General features: G+C 32.5%; 2 protein-coding genes across 10 annotated transcripts in view; one reads left to right on the top strand and one right to left on the bottom strand.

Annotated features, from left to right (window-relative positions):
• LOC105249147 overlaps positions 1-25,280 on the top strand; it is a 105,342-nt gene that overhangs the window by 125 nt on the left and 79,937 nt on the right. The window lies entirely within an intron of this gene.
• On the bottom strand, positions 45-24,011 carry LOC105249148 (contactin-associated protein-like 4). Of its 9 annotated transcripts, XR_889023.2 has the most exons (30): positions 23,582-24,011; positions 20,006-20,767; positions 16,414-16,745; positions 15,780-15,943; positions 15,592-15,695; positions 15,033-15,385; positions 14,717-14,885; positions 14,524-14,639; positions 14,031-14,137; positions 12,984-13,329; positions 12,625-12,902; positions 12,287-12,539; positions 11,970-12,200; positions 11,349-11,756; positions 11,027-11,230; positions 10,390-10,789; positions 10,008-10,255; positions 9,557-9,832; positions 9,267-9,466; positions 8,689-8,980; positions 8,233-8,383; positions 7,961-8,129; positions 7,643-7,799; positions 6,966-7,147; positions 6,143-6,587; positions 5,830-5,909; positions 5,199-5,387; positions 3,408-3,508; positions 1,773-1,830; positions 1,117-1,244 (listed from the first exon to the last, which is right to left on the bottom strand). XR_889023.2 is itself a non-coding variant. In XM_011254408.3 (29 exons), the coding sequence occupies exons 3-29, from the start codon at positions 16,730-16,732 to the stop codon at positions 1,099-1,101; spliced, it is 6,045 nt and encodes a 2,014-aa protein (XP_011252710.1). In that variant the 5' UTR covers positions 16,733-16,745; positions 20,006-20,767; positions 23,582-24,011; the 3' UTR covers positions 45-1,098. The 9 variants fall into 9 exon arrangements, 8 of the variants coding, with proteins under 8 accessions (XP_011252710.1, XP_019882434.1, XP_011252705.1 ...); XM_011254408.3 differs by lacking the exon at positions 3,408-3,508 and having other exon boundaries at positions 45-1,244; XM_020026875.2 differs by lacking the exons at positions 1,117-1,244; positions 1,773-1,830 and having other exon boundaries at positions 3,081-3,508.

Here is a 25,280-nt window from a genome sequence, read left to right as displayed (position 1 = left end):
AAGAAATAAAAAATAGATTCAATTTCATTGAATTTCCTTGGAAATTTTTTTTATTCATGTAATCAATTATTAAACATTGCATACTCTACTCTGGTCCTTTTCTTATCGTAATGATGCATTTATATTCTGCTTTTATATTATTATACATACAAGGCAGTCATATGCGATAAATTACGAATATTTGTTCATCGCGATATAATACAGAAAATTAATTAACTTTGACTAGGATGAGGAATATGAGTCATGACTTAGTTTGAAATTACTATTTACTATTTTTCTATTAAATTTTGATAGAACGATTCTTGAGGAGACAAAAAAAAATAGATTGTTTTATATATTGTTGATATTCTTTAAGATTAAAGAAAGTTTCAGTTTTGGTGTGCAATAAAAGGAAAAGAAACTTGCAGGGAGAACTTTTACAAAGATTTTTTTATAAGCATTTCTTATATTGAAACGAAATATATTTGAGCACAACAGTTTCTTATTAGCTGCGAGAAAATGTATCGAGTTTATTATTAATTACCACATTAAGCTCGTTATCACTTTTTAAATCATTATCAGCAACTATAATGTCTTGTGGCGTGTAAAATTCGTCAGTCGCGAATTTGTTGGTCCGAGCAAACCTTTCTTGATGAAACTATTTAGCTTATAGCTCGTTGTGAGCTATTAACACGAGCCTTTCGAGCGGATGACTCTGTGATAATGAAAGGTGAATTGTAACTGGAAAATATCAAATGTGCTAAATGCATATCAAAATTTTTTAAAACTTTTTTAACATTAATTAAGTCCATGTATCTGAAAGAAAGAAAAGAATATTTTATGTATTTCTTTACAGCAATTATAAGCTTTAAACAATTAACTCAGTTTTTTCAAAACAGAAAAAATGTATATTTTAATTTTGCAAACGTTTTTAACGCGTTTTAAATTGTATTTTTTGGATAATCTAGTTTATATGATATGTTTATGAATTTGTTATAATATTTATCAATTTAACACTCAACACGTTTGAGACTTTCCATTCACGGTCAGGGAATGCGATTCATTGTTTCTTTCCACACTCACAATGATTCCTTAAAACAAAGTACAGATAATCCACGATTAATCCAGAGATAGCACTGATTCGATAGATCTATTCCTCAATGGTAATATCGGACCACCGAGATAACTCAATGGATTGCTGAAAGTCCGTTGGCCATCCGGCAAGAAGATGGTAGGCATATTGAAGAATATCGGATTGTCTGGTGCTAAAAGGAATATTTTTCTAATTAACCCTACTCGATTGAATAATTTTACTTGAAATTGTATTGTAAAATTGAAATTGAATTGAAATTTATTCAAAAATAGCTTCCTTTTTAACGCGATTAACTCTTTTTCTTCATTCTTCAAAATCATTTCAAAAATTAAATTATACAATTTTTCATCTTTAAAATCTAATATATCAATTATATATATGCATATATATCAATTTTCATTATATTTTATTATGTGTTAAAATTTATTTAACACATAATAAATTATAATAAAAATTATGTATGTATATATGTATATGATTATCTTATACATTAAGATAATTATATATTTATAATTATGTTAATTAAAATTAATAACAACAAGTAATAATAATTAATAATTTATAAGAATTCTATAAGAATTCTATTAAATTATTTATAAGAATTTATAAGAATTCTATTTCTTGAATTGTGTGCAAATCATAATTTATTGCATAATTTTGAAATTTTCTATAAGAGAGGCATTTTTTAAATTCATATTACCTAAGCGGGGATTTCCTTGTGTTTTTAATTGTCGCCCAATGTCTCCGTTTGTAGATGCCTAAATAGATCGAAGATATATATTTAAAATCTCTCAATTTCTTACCATATGTGATCTCGCTATTTATCATATATAATGACAAAATTCATTTTATTCAATGCAAGTATGCAGCAAGTACGCTTAGACTTACTTTAAATAGGCTTTAACAATCAGTAGCTTAAAGCGTGCATGCGATGAAATGAATGTCTGTCGCGTGCCATGAACAAATCCATTTTCGATATCATTGGAATTAATCATTTGTGCAGTACACGTACAATTCGTGACAAAGGCTTTATCGATGGCTTCGCAGAATATTCTATGATTATCATAAATTGATGATTTAATTTAGAAATATTTGCGCCGGTTGTAATTTACATTAAACATTGATTATATATACATATATAAGGATATAATATTAATTTTCAAATTTCAATACTCTAAATAATGCGAATATGATTTTTATAATTATCTAAAATCACAACAAAATACATCGGTTTAATTCTCGATTTGCTTTTCCAGAGACATTTAGAATCAAAGAGATTAAATAATCATATTAGAGAATCATATTAGAGAGAATTAATCATCATATTTTTCGGATACAATTCTACTTTCAATAAGTTTCTTTAATTGATATAAAAAAATATTTAATTATTCAAATATATTATCATATATATTAGGATATATATGTTTCATGCACATGCCTGATAGTAAGAGAAAAATATACAAAATGCTTATAGTAATGATTTATAAATAAAATCGATCTATCGAATTGTTTATCCATTCTTTGCTCAAGAGACTTCGTTGTGAGAAAAATCGGCGAACTTGCGATAAGCTTAGCAGTGTAGGAAAGGCAGTATGAGATAGTTGCAGCGATGCAACAAACGAGTCAATGAAAAAAATTGTATATTTTCTCTGTCATTTTATATATATATATAACATGCTATAAAATATATCTTTGTCATTTTTACGAGATAATATCTAGCTATATAATTATTTCCGAGGAATATAAATCTTTTTGTTATTTCGAATGGGATGCATCATCAAGTTTATATCGTACGTTCGAATACTCAACGCGTCTTTTTCGTACATCAATTATGCTATTATGAGCTGTCCACATACAATATTAAAATATTAAATTATTAAAAGAAACCTGCGATAATAAAAATGTAATATCTAGAAAATGAAATTGTAAGATACAAAATAGTAATAACCAAATAATTAAAATTTCGGTATAATACAATTTTTTTTTACAATTTTTTTTTGTACAACTTATCAATATTAATAAGAATTGATCTGATTTTTCGATATCTGATATCGAAATAATAGTTAAATTTTTGTTTCATAGAATCATAAAGTAATCGCAATGATATTAATATAGCGTTTGTTCGCACTTATAATAGCATCAGTCGGAAGCATTTTTCTGTTAATTGCCAATGCAACTGGGGAAGCAGATTTAGATTGCGTAATATATTGAAAGTATATAATTAAATATTGTATCTCGCGATTGAGAAAAGAACGAGAGACTGCAGAGAGTAAGACAAGATGCTCTTTTCGAGTTCGTACGGATTATTTTCGACGTGCGTAAAAAAATCTCGTACCTCTAAAATTCACACGGTGTTTTCGTTTCATCGGGTTTTAAAATTGAATCTAACGGTATAATGTTTTCTTCGACACTCGTCCTGATAGACCAATCCCTGTGCTGAAAGTATGGTGACATATATTGAAGTCTGAGGAATTAGAAGGTCAGACTTTTGGATGATTCGATTTTTGCGATATGCTTTGTGCAGGCATTTTATCGCATGATTATTTTGATCGCCACCAAAAGCACACAAACGTCACAATCGCTTTGTACAATTGCGAAGCAGCGAAATCAAACTAAATAGGCTCACAGGTGTACACATAAAGCGAACTATACAAAAAAATTATTATACATTTTATATTGAAAATATATCTGTGTCCCAAAGTTTAAAAAATTCATTTAAATTATTTAAAATAATTTTATCGATGAACAGTTCGTTTGGCGTACACCGTAGCCTTTATGATAATATAAATCTATAATATGTAAATTTTTTTAGTTCATTCTGATATAAAGATACCGTAAAATTGATTTTTTAATGAATGATTTTAATTGATAAAATAATATTTTGCTTTTTAATATTTTTATCTTTGTTCTTTTAAATAAAACTACTATTCGCACTAACTATTATTCGCACTCGACAATACGGATCTATGCCATTTTATCTCAAAATACTCGTTGTAAGTTTATATTTAATCTTGCTCTCTTATCGTTAATCTTGCTTCTTTCAATATTATCATTAAATTTTACTATATGTATAGGCACTAGAATCTTAAAATATTTTACTCGAGCTAAATAAGAGTTCTTCCTATAGCTAATACTGGAAAAATACTGATGATGTACTATATGTAATAAAAAACGAGTGCTCAACTACACACTAATTTTTAAGTACACTAACTTTTAAATACATTTATTCGAACGTCTTCTCTCTCCGAATGTGGCTATTATGAGCCAAATTTTGGAAGAAACATATATAGAGACTTATATAAAGAACTCATAAAATTAAGTAAATAAAAGACACAATTGTGTGTCATAGGAAATTAGTATGACTCTATACGAGACGTAAACAACACGTGATTATTTCAGCAGAAGCAATTTGCAATATTCGATCGATTATTATTTTTCATTATGGAAGATACGTGTTGCTGTACTATTTCACTTTCTATTCTTTTTTCAATGGATGAGATTATGACTAACCGAGAGTATGCTAAAGAATATCTCCAAACAAATATCTTCAGACAAATTTCTAGTTTAAATAAAATATTAGATATTTTGAATCAGAAATCTCTATATAACAAGTGTCACATTTTAATCACATCCAACGCGATTCTTGTTAATACTATATATTGCTAAATTATACTGTCCTAAAATTTAGATGTACACGTGATTGTCATTGAAAAACGATCGCTCTACGCGATATTTACAATGATAAACGTGGGATTATTTTGAACGTATTAATTATTGTCGTCAGTCGATTTAATTATTTGTCCTGAGTGCGATACGCGGCGTCGTTGTAGCCTCTACCTCGAGACTGGAGACTCACTTCGTCACCGTCGAGCAACTTCGCCGTGACCTTTTCGGGCCAAGCTCTTTCACGCAGTTTTCGAAACTTGATCGGTGCGTTGAGATCAAGACTCATCGGTCTCTTTGGTATTGTGATATTTTTCGTGGCATTATTTACTCGGGGTATTATACGTTCGGTTTTGATCTCATTTAAACCCGTCACGGAGAAGTTGGTCTCGAGGAGGGCCTGCGTGTCGTCTGGGTCCAATTCATCGGTCAAGGAACCTCTCCTTGCCACCTTGTTTCTTACCGGCCTGACGAGGGGCTCGTTATCTTGATCATTTTTCTCGTTCTTTTCCTGTTCCTCTTGTTGCTGTTTCTGTGATTGATCCTTGTTCTTGTCCGTCCCTTGCTCTTGGACATCTTCTTCCTCCTCTTCTTCCTCTTCTTTCTCCTCGCGTTCTTCCAGTTCAGGTTCTTCTCTTAGATCTTCCATTGACTATTGAAAAAAAAATAGAATGTCTGATAATTTATTGAATTGCGGTGGTTTATGCTATGTTTGTGTTTGGCGTTGCGAAAAAAGCGCGAATTCGTGAATATATGAAAGTATTTGAAAATTTAGACTGGAAGTGCTGATGAAAGCTTGCACAAGCATTATTGTTTTGAATAAATACTTGTACATTTCTTCGCGAGATAAGATTGTTGATAAATTTAGTGCAAATTTGTTGCAAATGCGTTGCAGGGTATTTTAAACAAAAAGCGATTTAGTTTTACTCTGCCCGTTCAATGTGAATGTGTAGAAATGCATTAAATAATGTGTATGAATATCTGCAACATATCTATAACAGCGTCGAATTCAAAAAGTGCATGCAAAAGCCATTTTGCAAAGGCTGGTAAAGCTTAATATGCAATTCTTTATGAAAAAAAGAAAAAATCTTTACAAATGGGTTCAGTTTCGCAGGTTTAGTCATGATGCCTGTATTTACCCCTAGGAGCTCCTTTTTCTCTGATTCTTCGTCTGCTGCAGCGAACAGAAAATGAAATGTTAAATCTCAGTATACAGGACGAAAAAAATATTATATTATAAATATCATACATTATTATACACAATATTCAAAAATAATGAATCTTCTCTTTCTTATGCAATGCTGACAGATATATTCTTCGAAAAATTTTATAAAAATTGAATATAAATTTTTGTTATCAGATTTACATAAGAAATCAATCATTCGATATATCATTCGATTATAATACCTTTTATGTGAACCTTCTTATCGTTCTTATCGTTTATCAAATCCTTGGGTTCCGTATTCGGCAGTGGTTTATATTCCTTGGCACCTAGCGCTTTCACATGCGTGCCATTCGGCCTCTTATCGTCGTCCATCACGTTTTTGAAACCGACCGCTTTCACGCCGGTCGTGGTCACTAAAGATTCCGTATATTGTGGTGGCTGCCAACGCTGCGAACCGGAAGCTGCGGTCGCTGCCGCTCCTGAGGCCGCTCTGTGACGTCGTTGACGATCCTTGCGAGCACTTCGCCACACTTCGTAAATACACCCAGTCACCACAACCACAAAAACACAACACAGAGCTATGAAAATGTATGTTCCCGCACCTTGCTCTTCCTGAGTCGTGCTCGAATACTGCGACTTGTACGGTATTTTCTCGGGCGGATCCTCAACCCATTCTCGATCACCGCCCTTTAACAAGAAGTTTCGAAACTTGATGTATCCATCATTTTTTTTTTGTATCAAATAATATTACGCTGATGAGAAGCTTAAAAAGATTTAATTAATTTACTAAAAAAATAATAATTACATATTTTTAAAAATATTAATTATGAGTTATTAACAGGATTTTTGACCTTTAATCTTTTTTTTGACATAAACCTTAAATCCTGTAATAATTTTACAATTATCATCATTTAAAGATTATGAATTATTTTAAATTCAGACAAAAACTCGTATTGTTATATTTGCTATATTATTTGCTGTTACTTGTAATAAGAAGTAATAGATAATATGTAAAATTGATTATTATTTAATATTTTAATTTAATATTATTTAAATTTCGCTCACTTCATTAGGCACGTTTCTGGGCGGTTCAAGACCACCAGGTTGAATATGAAAGACCGCGCATTGAGCGCTTCTAACACCAGCGGGTATCGTTGCCCGAACAGTCTCGCTAGCTTGCTTTGTAAAAAGCATATATTCTTCTAACGGTTTCATGCCGGGACCGCCGTTGATTGATATCACAACATCTATAAAAACATCACAATTATAATTTGAAATTTGCAAATTATGGCTGGCTATATCTAACATAAATATATCTATATTTAAAAAATTTATTTCCGGTTAGATACACGGAGAAAATATTACAATAGTAAGAATAGAATCAAAATTACAATATAATTTTTTGTAATCATAGAACATATAAGGGAAATTATAATATTTTTTTATTCAATAATATTGCACACACACACACATATATATATATATATATATATATATATATATATATATATATTGTATTTTATTTTATAAAGAAATATTGAAAAGGAGTTTAAATATTTTGATGTAAAAATAAATGCATAATTTAAAATTGTTATAATAATAAATATCCTCATTTCAGCTTTATAATAAATGTTCTAAAAGGGAGTATATTTTTCATGTAATTTATACTGTAAAATTTTCCCCGTATAAATGATAAAAACAAGTGCCAATAAACATGATTATCCATTAATAGATCGACTTACTGCTGAGACAGCCGGTGTAACCTTTGTAAGCGATAAATCGCGAATCGGTAGTGTTTAATCCACCAAGTTGAATCTCTGTTGCACCAGGAGTTTCGTCCTCATCTACTCGAATTGGTAGTCCCGGAAGTGGTATCAATTGGGCGGGTTGGCGGTCAATCTATAAATATACATATTATATTATAAATAGAAGTTAGTTTTCCTATGATACATAAAAATTTTTTTTGGATAAAACAAATTATAATAAATTATAATTTATTATATTAAATTATAAATTATTTTAGAATAAATTAAAATAAATTATAATAAATTATAACTCACCAAGAGAGTGGCAGTGGTGTTATCGCGAACATAATAAACACTGTGACGTGCACCGTTCAGGAAATTTCGATCGTTCAGACGCACTCCGTAAGCCGCCGAGCCATCTCTGTCCTCTTCGAAAATAAGCTGCCCCTCAGACGTTAAAGCCACTAATAAGTAGTAGCTTCTTCTGGAAAAAAGTTTGTCGAAAGATATCCAGAATTTTCCAAGCTTCAAAAAGTCAGTACAATTTAGTATACGATACAAAGTAAATATTAAGATCGATACTTTACTTATTGTCGGTCTGCACTAGCAGCAACGCAGTAGTTCGCTGTCGTAATTCGCTTGTCGAGAATGCTAATTGAACCTTCACCTGATTTACTTCGCCCTCGAGTTCAAATTCTCGTTGAAGTACACTTTCCCCGCTGAAATCAGCGCCCTTTTCTACACGAAACATTTTTATGTGAAAACGTTGAATAAAATTCTCGCTTTCTTTGACAGATCTCCATAAAAATAAATAATTTGTTTTTCCCATAAATATTATTTTAAAACATTAATAGATTTTTATATTTTTAAAAAACATAATAATTTTCTAATTCTGAATTTTCTCCGAGTGTTGCGTTTACAAAGTTTTGTAATTCGCAATTTTTTTAATTTTAAAACTCTTAAGATTCAAAATTTTTGTTTTAAATATTTTTGTTTAAACTCAAGCATGAATTATATTTCTTATGATAAATAATAAAACTCACCATCAGCGCAATACTCGCCAAAGTAAGACGTCAATTCGCAATTGCAAGAAGATTCTTGCCTGTTGAAATCTTCTGTGCAGATTCCCAAATTTTTACAAGGCATTGCATCGCACTTCATTTGACAATTTGGTAGAACGCCTTTGCCTTCATGATTTGCTTCGTTAGCTAAATTTGGCAAGTCGACCAGATATTTGCCAATCATGAGTCCTCGCAAACAACCAACGTAACCTTGAATTAGGGCACCTTCTTGTCCGACTCTGAGCAAGTTGGAATCAAAACCTCCTAAATTTACCTAAATAAATTTTAAATTTATTATTTCTTGTATATTTCATTTTTATATCTTTTCTTTTATTATACATATATTTAAAAATATATGTATAAAAAGTCATTCTTTCTTCTGAAAAGCCATTCTTTTGTATAATAATCATGATTTGTAATATAAGAAAATTAAAAATAAATAATATATTTTTCTAAATTTTATATAAATTTTTTTATTTTTTGTATTATTTGGGATTTGAATTTCAACAAAAAATTTAATTTAATTAATTAACTTTTTTAAAAATGTTATAAATTTTTACTTGGAAATAATCGGTTGGAGGCGCTGGCGGCCGCTGCGGTGCTAAAACTTCTTTCTCCGGATTTGTCCATGGTTTATTCGAATATGTATCCAGAAGTATAGGTACCGCGTTCAGTGTGACATTATATTCATTCACATGCAGCGTAGTCCAATTTTCGCCTCGAATAATAGCGATTTGCACAGAGATTCCTGTGTTGACGTCTAATAAAAATCGCGAGTTATTCTTTTTAAAATTCTAATATATATATATTTCATTGAAATAAATTTGTATATTAAACTTTTAATTCATACTTGGATTTGATACGGTGATGTTCTTGATCTCATTGCCAGCGTTGAAAAGATAGACGATATTAGTGCCGTTCGAAATGTAAAGATGCACGAAGTTGTTTAAATGATCGTTCGCATAAAGTATCAGAGAGTGTGTATCGTAAGTTCTTAAATTAATCAGAATATTCTCTTGTAGCATGCTCTTCAGCTGCAATTTCTCCTCATTATTGTCCGATTCGAAGTAGTTCTTCTTCAGGAACACTCCAGGCGAAGTGAATGTAAGGGCTTTGTTATTAATGTCTGGAATTCAGGAATATTATTTTTAATGATAGCTATTCAAAGAAATTGATGTGTTTATTTCCAAACAGTTTTAAAAAATATACAATGTTTACTTCATTTTTAAAATAAAACTTTCTAATAAATTTAAAACTGTTTGAAGATAAAATTTTCTAATCAAATAAAGTTGTGAGCTTACTTGTCTCGCAAAAAGTGCCTAAATGCGCCCATCGATTTTCGCATACACATTCGAAATTGCTCCACAGCTCGACGCATCTGGCACCGTTCTGACATTTATTAGGTTGACAGGAAGGCTTGCAATCCTTAATAATTTCCGATAGATGTACAGACATGTAACTATGGATATCTAATATCTCTCCGTTGACAACGAGACCGCGAAAGCAGCCGATGAGACCTTGTCGAACGGAAGAAGTTTTCAAATGCTCTCTAAAAGTGTTGTTAAAGTGATAATTCGAATAAATGAAAATTAATTAATATAAAACGAAAATTGTACTTTTTTCATCATAATGAATAACTTCATTGTTCGAAAATTAATTATTCAATTTGCGAAAATTACTCACGCAGTAGCACCACCGATGAACATTGATCCTTCAAAGGGCCCGAATTCTTCCTCGGACAATAAATCCACCATTTGAAAGTCGGTGTTGATCATGAATCTCACATGATAGTCGTTATAGTCGATCCATATCTTTTGCCATTCGCCATTGTTGAGTTTGCGTCGGCTTCTTACTTCTAACTCGCGAATAGTGCCGGTGTTTAAGGTGAAATTGAACGTCAACTGATACTCGGATGTTAACGCGACCATGAAGGAAGGATAGTTGTTCCGGATTGGCGGCTGATATAGAAGAATAGCTTTTTCGCCCGTTGTTCGAAAACTGAAGGCTATATCACCCTTTCTCCAACCCGGTACTTCGATGTACGATTGCGATGTCGTGAATGTTACGACGTATTTTTGTGTATCTAAAGATAATTAATCTGTTTGATTTGTTGTTTGTTTCTAAAAATTGTCTATAGCTCTTTGTGTGCAATATTAGAAAAGCGAAATAGTATATATTTATATTTAGCGAATTTTTTATAATTATTCAATCACATTAATATTTAATAATTTGTAAATAATTGGTTTAAAAAGTACCTCATTATTTAATTATATATGTGAAGTGAAATTTTATTAATTAAATAGAAAACATTTTCACATACTTGTCTCAACGCATTCTAATGGTCCTAAAGTGATACGTCCTTGAGCATCTTCTTCGAGATCTTTTTGTTGTAAGAATATCAGCCCTGTGATGCCTAAAGAATCAGGTGTTTCGTAGTATCCTTCATCTGATAGCCATTTTCCCGCATTTCCGGCGGATACATCGCAATTACAGCTCAAATTGGAGTTCACGCATGTTCTGTTCACTAGTAAAATTAATAAATAACATTCTTTGTGCGAGATATGATTAAATTTGTAAATGCATATTTTTTTCTTATTTATATAAATTGCATTAATGTTGACTTTACTTAAGAAAATACTTACTTCCGCAAGGACATGATCCGCGATTGACATTTCCGATGTAATCGACAGTAGTGCCTTTCGAGCCAAGAAACCACGTGGCACTGTGTAGCTCCAAGGGTGCTTTATAACAGTCATACTTTACATATTGGCTACAATAAAGCGAATGTGAGATTAGCTCTTGAAGCATCTCAGCGGTGAACTGCCTGTACTTGATATTGAAAGAAAAGTCGTTCTCGCTGATAGATCTGACATCCACTTGGGAGGGTAAATTGTGTTCGACGATCGTCTTGGTTGAATCCTCGATCGATTGAAATTCGCATTTTACTGAAGCGGGCGGAAATCGGCCATTTCCATCAATGTCAATTTTGTAAACATCATCCTGAGTGAATCCCAATAGAGCCAATTCTTCACAGGTTTTTCTATATGTTGCTAAAAAGCGCAAATATTACGAAAACAAAATTTAAATAATAATATTAATATAACAATATAAATAATTATGGTATAAATGAAGTAAATTTTATATAGAAGAAAATTGCATATAAAATGTGTTTTTGAATATTTCAATTTATTTTTATGCATATAAAAATTGACATTATTGCATTAAGTTTCATTGTGAATTAATTATTGCGAGCATAATCTCACCAAAATGACAGTTTTTTCCGATATATCCAGTATCTGTGCAATCACACGTGATCCTATCTTCTTTGACTGAGCATTTACCGCCATGTTCGCAAGTGTTTGGTCTCTTACACGGATCCACAAATTGACAATTGTCTAAAGCGACTTCTCCGATTACTCTCTCAGTGTTAATCACGTATCTAGGTTCGATTCTTTGATTATTCACTTGTATCTCGCGCATACATCCTACTAAACCTAAATTGCCAATTTAAAAATCTTATTATAATTATGTTAGTTTTATATATAATCTTTCAGATTTATCATAATTAAAAAAAATTTACCCGCATTGCTTTTACTTCCTATAATACCACTTCCTATAATAACTTTTTCACCCAACTCGAATGTCAAAGCAAAGAATTTGCTCTGCTTATTTTTGTAATCGAGCAGGATGTTGAGGTCGCCTTTTGTGTAATTAAGTTCGACCGCGTGCCAAGAAGTATTGTAAGGCGGAAACTTTACCGAAGTTATCACCGTAATATTCTCCGTTATAACCGGTATCAATTGGAAACGAATTTCATCGTTGACTTGACGTAGCTACAAAAGAAAAAGAAAAAATATAAATTATTATAATAGAAAATATAAAGAAAGAAAAAAAAGAGCATTATATATATAATCATACCTCCCAGTAACCAACACCGCGACTGCTCTTTATATCCCCCGATGCAACGACTGCGATTGGCTTTGAACTTTTGAAGTCAAAATTTAACTTCAGCGAATCAGTTCGTTCGATGGGCCACCAGATATGACTTTCCGCAAAAGGATACGTGATGGGGATAACTTCGACATCGGCTTCATAATATTCGGGTTCCAAGACGCCGATATAGTGTACCATAGGATTAGAGCGCTTCAGTTCATATATAATCGACTTATCGTTGAAGAATACATACTTCAAGGAACCTGAGAAAATATAAAATTTTTTATTAAAATTATTAATTAAACAAGGCGAGATTCCATGATATGCAATAGTTTCTTACAGACCTGCAAAATTATTATGTGACAGAAGACCTTTCTTTTTGTGAAGCTCCGGACCGCCACCGATGTATATCTCCGGATCAATAATCATATTGTAATTTTCTCCCGGTACTTCTAGTACCTTCTTCTCGTCGTCTAAGCTGACGAAGACGAGAGATCCATTATGGGATATAATCAAATTGTTCCAATGGTCAGACGTGACGTAATCGCCTAACATAGTGGAGATTTTTGAATTGTGTCCGAAATCGAGTTCAACGTAGACCGATCCGTTTATAATGGAAGCTGCAATGTAATGCGGTGTGCCATCGATCTCACCGGAAGCATAAAACAAGGCAGAATCATCCCATTTTGTCTAAAAACAAATTTTGACAACATTGATATATTTATTTTTTTTTAAATATTTTTTAAGAATGTGATTATATTATATAAAGAAAGATAATTTTGTTTATTGCAAAGTTTGTGTATATCCCCATTACATTTATCTGAAAAAGTTTGTCAATATAAATTTGTAAATTAATAATTTATCATATGTAATGATGTAGAAGATTGTTGAAAAAGTCTTGCTTTTTAACATTCACATAATTTTTTATTAATTTTTATTAATCTTTATTATTAATTTTTATATTTATTTTTAGAAAAAAATAAAGGAGAAGAGTAAAAAATGAAAATTTATTATTGATATTGTGATTATGATTTAAAAAATCATAATCATAATATCAACAATATTTAAGCTAATCTTTCTAACTAATCCGAAGAGAGATTACTCAGCAATACTAATAGAATATTCACACACAACAGGGACGATTTTCATTGTGTTTACACAATGGTTCGTTGCGGTACAATTTGAGAAGTGGAACTTAACACTCTCTACAAGAATTTTCACTGTAAATTTTTCGTCATAGAAATTGATCCATAAGTGGAAAGCAGCTGTTCGTAAAAGTACAAAGTGTCTCTTGATTCCATCAACAAGATACGTCTCGCTATAATGAATCAATGAACCCATGACAAGGGAAAAGAAAGTTCTATTACAATAAGCACCCATGGATAAAATACCTTAAAAGCGAGGCTGATCCTGTTGACAGACGAATGAACACGATCCTTCCAATCGTACACACGGAAAGATACGTACGAGGAACCTCTTAGTGTCAGTATCGTCGCAGCTGAAAAATGACATTATATTTCGAACTCCATTAGGCTCATATTAAAATAGTCGAATCCTTTTAGACGCACAAAGAATCCATTTTTTTTCAATGGACAATGTAGTATCTATCATTTCTATATAGATAATTGAATTCTTGTCTATGATAATAGCTTATTCTCCAATTATAAAGACTTTCTTAAAATTATTATTTGTGTATCCTTTTTTTTCTTTATTTTTCATATTTTTGTAATGCTAGCAAATTATTTGATGTATTAATTATTATAAAATGTTTCAAATATTAAATTAAAAAATTGAATAATTATTTATAGTTAAGAATATATAAATAATGAAATTTGAATATTTTGTAAAAAATATTTATATTAAATTTAATTATACTTTACGTACTATATACATCGCAACGTTCACCCTCGTACTTTGTTCCAAAACAATCGCATGTCAGACTATTGTAATGATTCACACATTGATGGGGGACGAAGCACAAGTTCTCTCGTGTCCTGCATCTAAATTGAAATTTGAGATATAATCGCGGTATTGAACCGTCTCAATTGTCTTTTAAAAATTTTAAGGAAAGACATACTTATCTATACAGCCTTCCTTAACGTTCTCGTGCTTAGTCGCGATCAGCGGTCGAATAGGTAGCAAATCGCTGGCGGATTTTCCGGAACTCAAAACCATATCCCTGATGCAACCGACAAACGACTCTATTATATATTTCACTCCGTGTAATCGTTCTTCAGAGCTCAATCCTAACAAAATCAAGATAAAATATAAATAATATAAAATAAATCGATAAAATATAAATAATAAAATAAATCGATAAAATATAAATAATAAAATAAATCGATAAAATATGAATAGCAATTTTTGAGTGATTTCACAAAGTATTTCCTTACCTCCGATTAAAACGACCGAGGCCAAATCTTCGGATACCCCGTAATTAACAACACGTTCGAGAACTTTTAGAGTAGTGTCGGCCTTCTTATCATCGACTCTAGCGATTAATTTTGCTCCGTGCACATCGATTCTCACGAGAACGCTATGCCATTCGTCTCTGTTAAGACCTTCGCCGACAGTTAGGCTGGTCGATTGTTTGCCGAACACATGAACTACTTTCAATTGACCCTTTTCCACTATCACATAAAGTGCGTAAGGGTCGAGGCCTTCTGGTCGATTTTTGACGCTGTGATAAACTAGCAAACCGTGCGGAAGCTTGGTGCGAAACTTGAAGGATATCTCGCGGCATAATCTGTCGAAGCATATTATAAAAAATAACACATATATTATACATGTTATTTTATGTATTTTATTAAATATTATGTGTGTGTAAGATATTGCAATTAATACATTAAATTAAGAGAATAAGAATATTAAAAACGTGATAATATATTTTGCTGCACGGATTAAAAAATAATGTTCAAGGTTCATAAATAATTAAGATTGTCACCTATTTACCTCAATTGAAAAGTTGTGATACCAGAACCGTCGAGCTGAATAAAAGTATTACTTTGCGCAAACATGAATGTCTTCTCGTGGCCAGATTCCATGAAAGTTAATTCCTTTGGTACAAAAATATGGGAAATAATTTTTCTGGTTTGAGATGAAACGTATGAGATATTTATACGAGTTAACGATGGTTTTACCTTTCCTCGTTTGTGTTTCGGTACCGGTGGTTTCGTCGGTTTCGGAGGTGTAAAAGTCGGTCGTGGTGTACTAGAAGTCGTCGGGAGTGGACTATTTGTTGTTGTTGTACCGCTCGTTGTAACAAATACACTACCTTTTGTCACGAGATAAGGCGGTAGGGTATCTTAAAAAATAAATTATATTTTAATATATAATAAAATAAATAAAAATAAAAATTTCGATAAAAATTTTTCTTATGATAAAAATGTTTGTTATGAATATTATCTTTACGTGTACATTTTATGTAAAAAGTTCTTTTTTTATGAATATTTTTAAAAAGTTTCATATTGAGATATGTTTAATTCATTTTAATTAATACAGATATAGCAAATAATTTAATTAAGACAGATATAGCAAATAATTGATAAAAACAATTTTTGTAATTTTGCAATTTTACATATCCATATAGACATACATATCATACACATATATATCATTTACTTTTTTAGTTAATTTTTCCAATTTGAATTTTTATTATATTTTAACATTTCGTCTAATTATTCTAACATTTCTTTTTCTTTTTGCTCTTTCTATTTGATCTTTCTACATATTATTTCTACTTTTTCTTAATGAATAAGTTTTCACAAGACTTACGATCAGCACCACCGACGCAGTAATAAAGACACTCGTCTTCCGAGTTATATCGATTATCATTTCCTTTGCAACCGCCGTAAGGAAACGTTCGACATTTCCCTTCGGTCTTATTGAAGTACCATTTATGAACAAACTGCGTACAAGGTCCCTGTTCTATTTTGGCTAGACACCTGTCCGGCAGGACTTTTTTGATCGTAGTGAAATCTTCTGTTCCCTCTACCATATCTGTTTTTGACGAATCCGTCTGGTTTGCCAAAATTTTTATTATTACATTGAGCAAGACAAGGATCCCGAGGATCCTCTTGTCGCGGTAGGTCATCGTTCTTCATTCGCTGAAAGAATAATTAAAAATTTCCATCCTAAAAACCTTTCCCATTTAATAAAATATATCAATAATGTATAACTTTTCTTTTATTTAAAGTTAATTAGATCATTCTTGAATATTATTGCATTCTTAAAATATACATTTTTTCATCTTTTATTTTTAGACAGATTTTAATTCTCATATAATATAGATAAAATATATATAATTAAATATATATTTTTAATAATTATACATATATAGATAACTACATGTGCACTTATTAACAGTTCTCTAACCATAGTCTGTTAATGAATCACACATTGCTTCTAATTGTAATAACTCAATGAGCTGGTCTAACTAAATTTACAACATTGAATTTAAGAACATATGTTTCAGTCGCGTTTTATAAAAGTATCGCATTTTTTTCATGATATATAAAATAAACAACATAATCAACAGCATTTCACTTTATGTGCAAAATTCGAAATACTATAAAATTCAAGAATGAAGCTAATTCACTTTTCTTCGAATTACACGAGTTTTTATCAAATCATTCTTCAGGGAATTTCTTTTTTTTTTATATATAAAATCAAAATGTAATATGTAAAACATGTTGCTTTGCTCGTGTGACGTTTTCTCTTCGCTTTAAGCACGATGCGATCGATTAAATCGGGAGCGGCACGGGCCGATTAGGATCAAGTCTGACGCGTTTTCATGCTCGAAAGCCTCTCGCTCGTCTCGTGCGCTTTAAAAGAACGCTTTTATGATTCAGGCCACGTGGACACCCACGCTCTCTCTTTCATAAGCTTAAAACTGCTCGTCCTTCCGGTGTGTTCTTGGTTAAGCCTACCTTAACACGAGCCCATAGATGCATTTTTGCGATTGCAGCTGCTAGATTTATGACTTCCCCTCGCGTCGCGACACTGATATCGAATCGGAAAACTCGTATGAATGATGCAACGAGTAGTGCATTCCATGCGACCGGCTCTTAAGCTATCATTTCGATACGATCTTTCATTTTTCATCTCTTGGAAGAGGTATCGTTCATTTACATTTAAGTATTCGGAAGTCAAATATATATACTTCGAATGGAATCCTTTCTATTTAATTGTAATGCGATATATCAAACCGTCTTCCTCTGATAATAAGGCATAATATAAGCGCCGCGAGACGAAATAAAGCATCGACTAACGATGCCGTGTACTACATTACACGATGAATAATCTAATCGCAGACATCGACCATTTCCTCGAACACCCTCGCGAGAGGAGCGTAAGCTCTTACAATTATCTTTTTACGGGGTCAATTGAATTTGATTTAACAATAAGACAGAAAGATGACTCGCGTCATCCGATGATGAATCCCTAGTCGGTGTTTCCTTTTAATTTGTTTGTTCTTAATGAAGATTCTTCGGGAACTCTGTGTTTCACGAACGTGAACTACCTTCGTGAACCATCGCACATTTTTTCTCGTTATCGTAATTTATGAAGCAAATAGTGCATCTCAAATTTTGATGCGCATCGAAGCGAGACACATACGATAACCTTGAAAAATAACGAGGAATTTAGCCTTGATTACATTGCATACAACGATACCAAGAATCCGGAAAAATGATTGTTCTCTTTATTTGCATATTTTGAGCGTAATATCGCGATGACCAATTCTATTTTTCTCTCTCTCTTTCTCTTTCTCACGGTGCAATGTTCGTTTCGTGCAACGCCCCAGTTAATTAGAAGATGTGTCTATCATAAGTCATCTGAAATTTCATGCCATGGCGAAGAATCTCACACTCGTAATTATGAAGATGTTACCGGTTCGAAATATTTGACTGCGCGTAATTCTCACAATTTTTTCTGTACAATAAAAAAATGCTCGAAAGTATCAATATTAATGTAAAATATTATAATTGATTGCTATATATTATATTTGCTATATATTATATTTCTTTAAAAATGCATAAAAATGTATATATCCAAATGATTGTAATGCTTGCATTTGTTGCATATAATTATAAATACTTTTGATATTATCAATGATAACATTAGAATTAATTTTTATAATTATCTTTTTTGATTATAATCTATATTATAATCTAGAGAATAAAAATTAATTTATCTTTTTACTTATAATTAAACAAATATGACAATTTTATATTAAAGAAATTATATATATTGAATAACTGATAACTCATATTAATATTCGTTCTTCATATTAAATATTTGCATTTTTAAATCTGTATCGAAAAAACAAAAAATGATAAGCAATTTGATATAAAGATTTTAAAAAATTCGATTTCATTTCAATTTGCGTAATTTTCTTTTTCTTTTTCATGAGAAACGTTCATATTAATGTGTCAATATAATGGATTAATAAAAGTATCTCAAAAAAGTATATTATTGAATCAATATTATTAGTGATCTTGTAATAATAATAAATCTTGTATATAAGTGATCTTGTTCACTAATACTGCTAGCACCATATTGATACGCATATTGACACAAATTTGATATGTACATTGTACACATCGTATGTAAATCTACGTATGTTCAATAATCTATGTTTCATCGTTAGCTCATTATAGTGTTTAATCAACCGTTTTATTATGAGTTTACATAATATAATTATATTTGTATAGTAATATTTGTTTTGAATGTATCATGCAATAATCATAAATTTGGCTGCTATCGCGTGTGTGAATCAATTTTTTTTAAATTTAATAATAATGTTGCCTTATTTTATTGTAGTCTAGACTATAGACTACAGATATAGACTACAATCATCTAAATATTTCAAGATTTGTAGGTTGCGCCGAATTAGTCTAAACTAGGAATTCTCTGATTCACTAAATTTATTTTTCCAGTTTATGTCAAATTATAATCCAAAAGAAAGAATTTAATTAAGTTAGCATCAAAACTTGCGTTTGGAACAATGATTATAAAGATAGAAGTCTCGAAAGATTTAGGGGATGTGTACGTCACGAAAAACATTAAAGATTAATCAAGATTAATATTAATTCCTATTGTTGTTAAACGATATGATTCTAAAATTTCAAATTATTCAGAGATCGCATATAGCCTCAAGAAAAGAGAATGCATCGTTAATTAAATACTCAGATTATCGATACGATTATAGTCCTAGACCGTGATTTTTCATCGACCCTGGGACATTATCGTCTCGTCGGGATGATGCAAACACATCGAGTGACGAGGAAGGATGGAAGGGAAAGGAGGTATCTCCGAGTATTATCCGGGCTTTGTGCTGTGCTTACGAGTGCACGAATCTGCGTACCTTCGTGCGCCCGTGGTCCAGATGAGATCGCGGCTTGTACAGCCCGGATGTGACGTCAGAAGGCCCCCCTGCCGAGCCGAGTACCGTCCGACGGACGGCGAGTCAATTGTCTTCTTTCACACTGACACACTGGCCAAATCCCCGCATCGACACGGCTGCCGGTCACACGTATTCGCACGCGCACACCCGCGTACACACACCGCACGCACAACGCACGCACTCGAGGTCCGCGCCTCCTCCACCGCCTCCTCCTCCACCTCCTCCTCCTCCTCTTCCTCTTCGCGTCCTCTTCCTCCTCCGACTCCTGCTACTGCTGCCGCTGCTGTTGCTTGTAGCAGCAAGTAGACACTAATTTATTAATGCCACTCCGACCACTATACTCTCCGTTACTCATCACGGTTTATTGACTTTCATTGCGATCTCGTCTCGCGCGCCACGCTCTAATGTTTCTTCGCTCTTTTCCTCCCCATATGATAAGCCTTTTACAAAGCTGCCAGATCTCCGCCGCAAGCAACATGCAACACCTCGTAGAGGGGATAACGAGGATGTGAGCGTAACGTACGTGTGAGATCGGCGCTTCTCCGAGATAAAAGGCCCTTTTAAACCGCAACCACTTGTTTCCTCTTCTTTTTCCGTACTCGCGAATGCCAGGAGCATGCGAACGGCCGTCGATTATCCGTCAATCGATATCGATTGTCCTCTCCACGAAACGTTATTTTTTTTACACATTCCTCGAATTCTCCCAAGGGGGATGTTTCTCTTCTATCGAAAAAAAATGTGGTTTTTTTTGAATGATTACCCGTCATCCTATGAAATAAATCGATATTACATTAGCGAAATGGAGTAAGAATTAATTTGATTTCTCAGCGGAGGCAAAAGACAAACCTTGGGTAGAAGATTTTATAAAAATAACGACAAAATATGTATTGGAAATAGTTCTTCGATAATTTATAATAATTGTTATGCAAATATATAATATATGTGTATAACTTGTATTATTGATAAAAGAAATTAGCGAATTTATATTGTATGTATTTTAGCGAATATATCGATATTTTATAATTGATGTATATATTATTTGATTTACACATACGTTTATGTTATGCTTGAACACGAGTACTGAATTTTATATAGTGAAATGCATGAGAGTATTTATTTATTTCTTTCTTTTTATTTCTTTGATAATAGTAAATAGAAATGTTATAGAGCTTTGTACGAATCTTTACACGGCTACCAGAATCGCGGAAGCTCTTTCTCTTTTTCTCTCTTTCACAGAGTGATTTTTTTGATAGAAACAAACAAAATTTTTTAATAATAAAATTCTTACGTGAACCTCTCTTTTCCGGCGCTTAATATTCACAGGGTGGTTTCGAGGTAACGCGTGCTTTCCGACGTGAGAAAGGGGTCGTTGAGTCAAATCGATAGGGTGGGTATTGTAGCAAATAATAGAACATGGGTGTGCATTTATGAACGATGCATGACGAGATATGTACTTGGCAGGCGGCGAATTATTATTGAGGTATTTCGTTGTATTTCGTACTCTATTTTTTTGCGTAGACACGGTTTCTGAAACTGAGTTTGAAACTTTTTGGACCAACTCTTTGATTCTGCTCCATTCCACGAGTATGCCTCACAAAAATATATATTAAATACATTCGTTTATAGATTGATAAAGGATCCTATTCGTGTCGACGATTTCGCAACTTTTGCGACTCCTGATATTCGCGGCGTAGCCTGTTTACCGGAGTCGTTCTCTTTCTTTCTTTGGTCGTCAGAAAATCGATATATCGAACAAAACCGACGACTGGGTCATCATAGTGTCCACACTTTTCGTTCGAAATAATGTCTCGCGAAAAGTATAAAGACGCTGCTTTGAACGCGCCGGAAATTACACTCCAGTTCTTATTTGTTCACGATAAATAATTAACGGAATCTATCTAGAATGCTGCGTCGAGGTACGTAAAACGAATTAAAAATGGATCGCGACGACAATCGTTGTTAGATAATACAACTGTTAGATAATACATGGACGGACATTATAGTTAGTTCCACAGAGATAGACAGCGTTGATCTATAAGTTCCTTCGTTGAAAAGAATATTTCTCGTGTTAGTGACGCATGTAGTACAGTAAATGACTCATACCACGTGTCGAGCTCTCGTAAATCGCGGGCTTTTATACAGTCTGGGAAAGACGTTATCATTGTCATTTTGTGATGCACGACGTCATTGTTTGGATAAAAATGACGATTTGTACGCAGGAAGTCGATCGTGTAACTACGGAATAGGCTACATGAAAATCGTGGAAGGAATCGATTAATGGATGATGATAAAATTGATGATTCAGACACGTGACTTGTTGCTGAAACTCTCTCTTTGTGCTTTTATTTTTCACAAAATTATCTGACTAGTCTTCCAATACATAACGCATTAATGATTAAGTCGAAATCTATTTTAATAAAGATAATAAAGGAATGTAGAAAATTATTGATATTATTAATCTTAAGTTAATTTTAATTTTAATTTTCTTAAAATACTTTAAATTTGTCAGTGTTTGCCTTGATATCAGAAGACTAATAAAAAACTCGTTTTATTTTTTGATATTTCCCTTAAAGTAATATTCCAAATATTATGTATTTTTTGTCAAAAATATTTTTTAAATAATTATTGAAGCTTTGAACATACACATGAAATTTTAAAAAGTACAATAACAATTAAAATTTTTAAATATAATTTATATAAATTACTAATCATTTCTAACTAAATTTTACACAATTTTTTGCGCACATTGCTACAAAGAAACAAATTAGATATTTACAGCTGCTCTTGCAGTCATTAGTAAAGCACGTCGTTATCAAGAAAATGTCACCTACGTCTTGCAATCGACATGAGCACTTGAAATTTTTTTTGCTAGATAAATAAAGGTAGCCGGTTGAAACCAGATCGGTGATAATACAAAGTGTACAATTAGCATTACAAGAAAAGTGCAAGACTCTCGGCATGATTGTCACGAGTGTCATAATAGTGTCACGTGAAATAATAATTGCTTAACGAACTGCAAAATTCCTGCGCCTCTCTTGGCAAATCCTCTTTCATTAGTTGTACGTTCTGATTTTTCATGCGAAAACATTAAATTAATTGAATCGTTTTCTATTATTTTCTGATGTCTCGATAAAAAAAATGTATATGTGAAAATATATTGTCTTTAAGATATTTTTTTTTATATTTTACCAAAGAAGAGAATTATAACATTAAATTCTAAAATTTGTGGAAGCGACTTACGAAGCGTTATTTATCACGATTTGATACTTTATCGCAATTAAGTAGTAATTAAGGTCATCTTTTTTTAAAGCTACGAGATTAATCTGTATGCCACTAATATTTCTCCTCTTTACAAAGTTGCGACGAATGATATATACATATACTTCCTTGTTACGAACAGGAAGCACGTGAGAAGTCATGCAGTTTCGTAAACGAGGATGAGCTTCCTGCATTCTAAACTTACACGTTAAGGAAACTAGAACAGAATGATACGACCTCGTGCTTAAATCATTAATTAATTACATCGTTTATTCTTACCGACAATTTGATCTCCTTGAAAATAATCGAGTCAAAAACTATGCACAGATTCATTCAACGTTTGCAATCAATCTAGACTCGCGAGATGATTGAGATCTTCGAGGATTCCGCACACGCGGAAGACGCGTTTCTTAGCTCGACGAAGAGGAAGAAGTTCCGTTTCGATTCTAGTCGTTCTCCTCGGAGGCAGGAAGAGGCAATCGCGCGGGAAGACCGGTCTTCCGGTCGTCTCTTCGACAGCGGACGTGGACGGACTGAGCGTTGAGTCCCGACGCGACAATCCCCTCGACGGGAGAGAATCCTTTCTTCTTTTTCGGGGGCTCCCTCCCCTTGCTCCCTCACTCTTTTCCACCCTCCGTTCCGCCGCTTCTTCGCCGCACGCGGCTCCTTAAGTACGCGGCGCGACGGAATCGCGCTCACGACTGGCACATCAACTTCATTCTCCCCATACGCTGATCATACTAGACTTTTCCTCCACCCACACATTCAGGTGCGTATCAATCGGTGTGCCGCGATAATAGAAGCTCGTTCATTAAGATCGAATGTATAATTTTTATAGGAAAATTTTGGCGTGGGGATTTAAAAAATTTCTAAAAAATTTCTAAAATTCTACTAAAATATATTCTCACATAATGGGTTCAAGGATTCATTAAAAAAAATTGTTTAAAAATAATCCTGGTATAATAAAGTTATGTGAGAATATATTTTAATTGTAATGTTAGTTTATTCATAATAATTATGAAACGTAATTTTAAGAATTTATTCATAATAAGAAAAATAATAGAAAAAAATAATATAAATGTAATCTGGAGATAAAAAAATATAAGAGTATATACTGATGATGTGTTATATAATTAAGATTTAATAAATTAAAATATTAATTAAAATATAAATTATTTTGCACATACATTTGAAAATTCTGATATATGTAAAAAGTGATTCTAGATTTAAAATATTAACATTACATTAAGAATGATATCCAAAGGCCAAAATATAGAAAATAACAAGTAATTAAACGGATTAGCTCAGTTTAGAATTAATGCAATTTAATTGCAAGCTTTTTGTTGTGCAAACAAATCGCTACAAGAAAGAGTACGTCGATCTCTGAGAGTTGGTCACGCATGTGCGTGAGTGATCTCGATGACTCTAAAACCAGCACAGTCAAGAGAAATCAGAGTTGATTAACTTGCATCGAGGAATCTCAGCCTGATGGAAGAGTCGCACGTATATGTACCACGTCGTGAGAGACGTTAGAAGTGTAATAAATAAAACTGACGAGATAATAGACAAATTGGCCCTAAACACATCCGACTCGTTAGCGGAGTATCAGAAGGTCGGTTTCGTTGTCGTGGAGGGAGGTGACCGTACTTTCCATCGTTTCGTTCCAGAAGAAAACAAAGGCGTTTCAGATCTCTTGTATAAATGCACGTTAAAAAATTGTATTTCATTATAAAAAATTAGCTAAAAGAATTACACCTAATTATTGATATTGAGAACTGTCTCATTGTTCGGCATGTCCCTGAATATATCCTGATAATGAAAATAAATATGAGGGTTGTCGACCTGACGTATTCGTCGTAGCTCAACGTTGCAATCATTTCCAAGCGCAATTCAACAATAGTCTTCCACGCTAGGACGACCGAGAGATTTGAGATATGCAATTACTTCTAAACCGGATAAATGTCTTTTATCCGCAAAT

This window comes from Camponotus floridanus, unplaced genomic scaffold (assembly GCF_003227725.1).
Source record: "Camponotus floridanus strain SB8 unplaced genomic scaffold, Cflo_v7.5 scaffold28, whole genome shotgun sequence".
Lineage (NCBI taxonomy): Eukaryota > Metazoa > Arthropoda > Insecta > Hymenoptera > Formicidae > Camponotus > Camponotus floridanus.
Note: the sequence above shows the minus strand (reverse complement) of the source record. Positions and strands in the feature narration are given on the sequence as shown.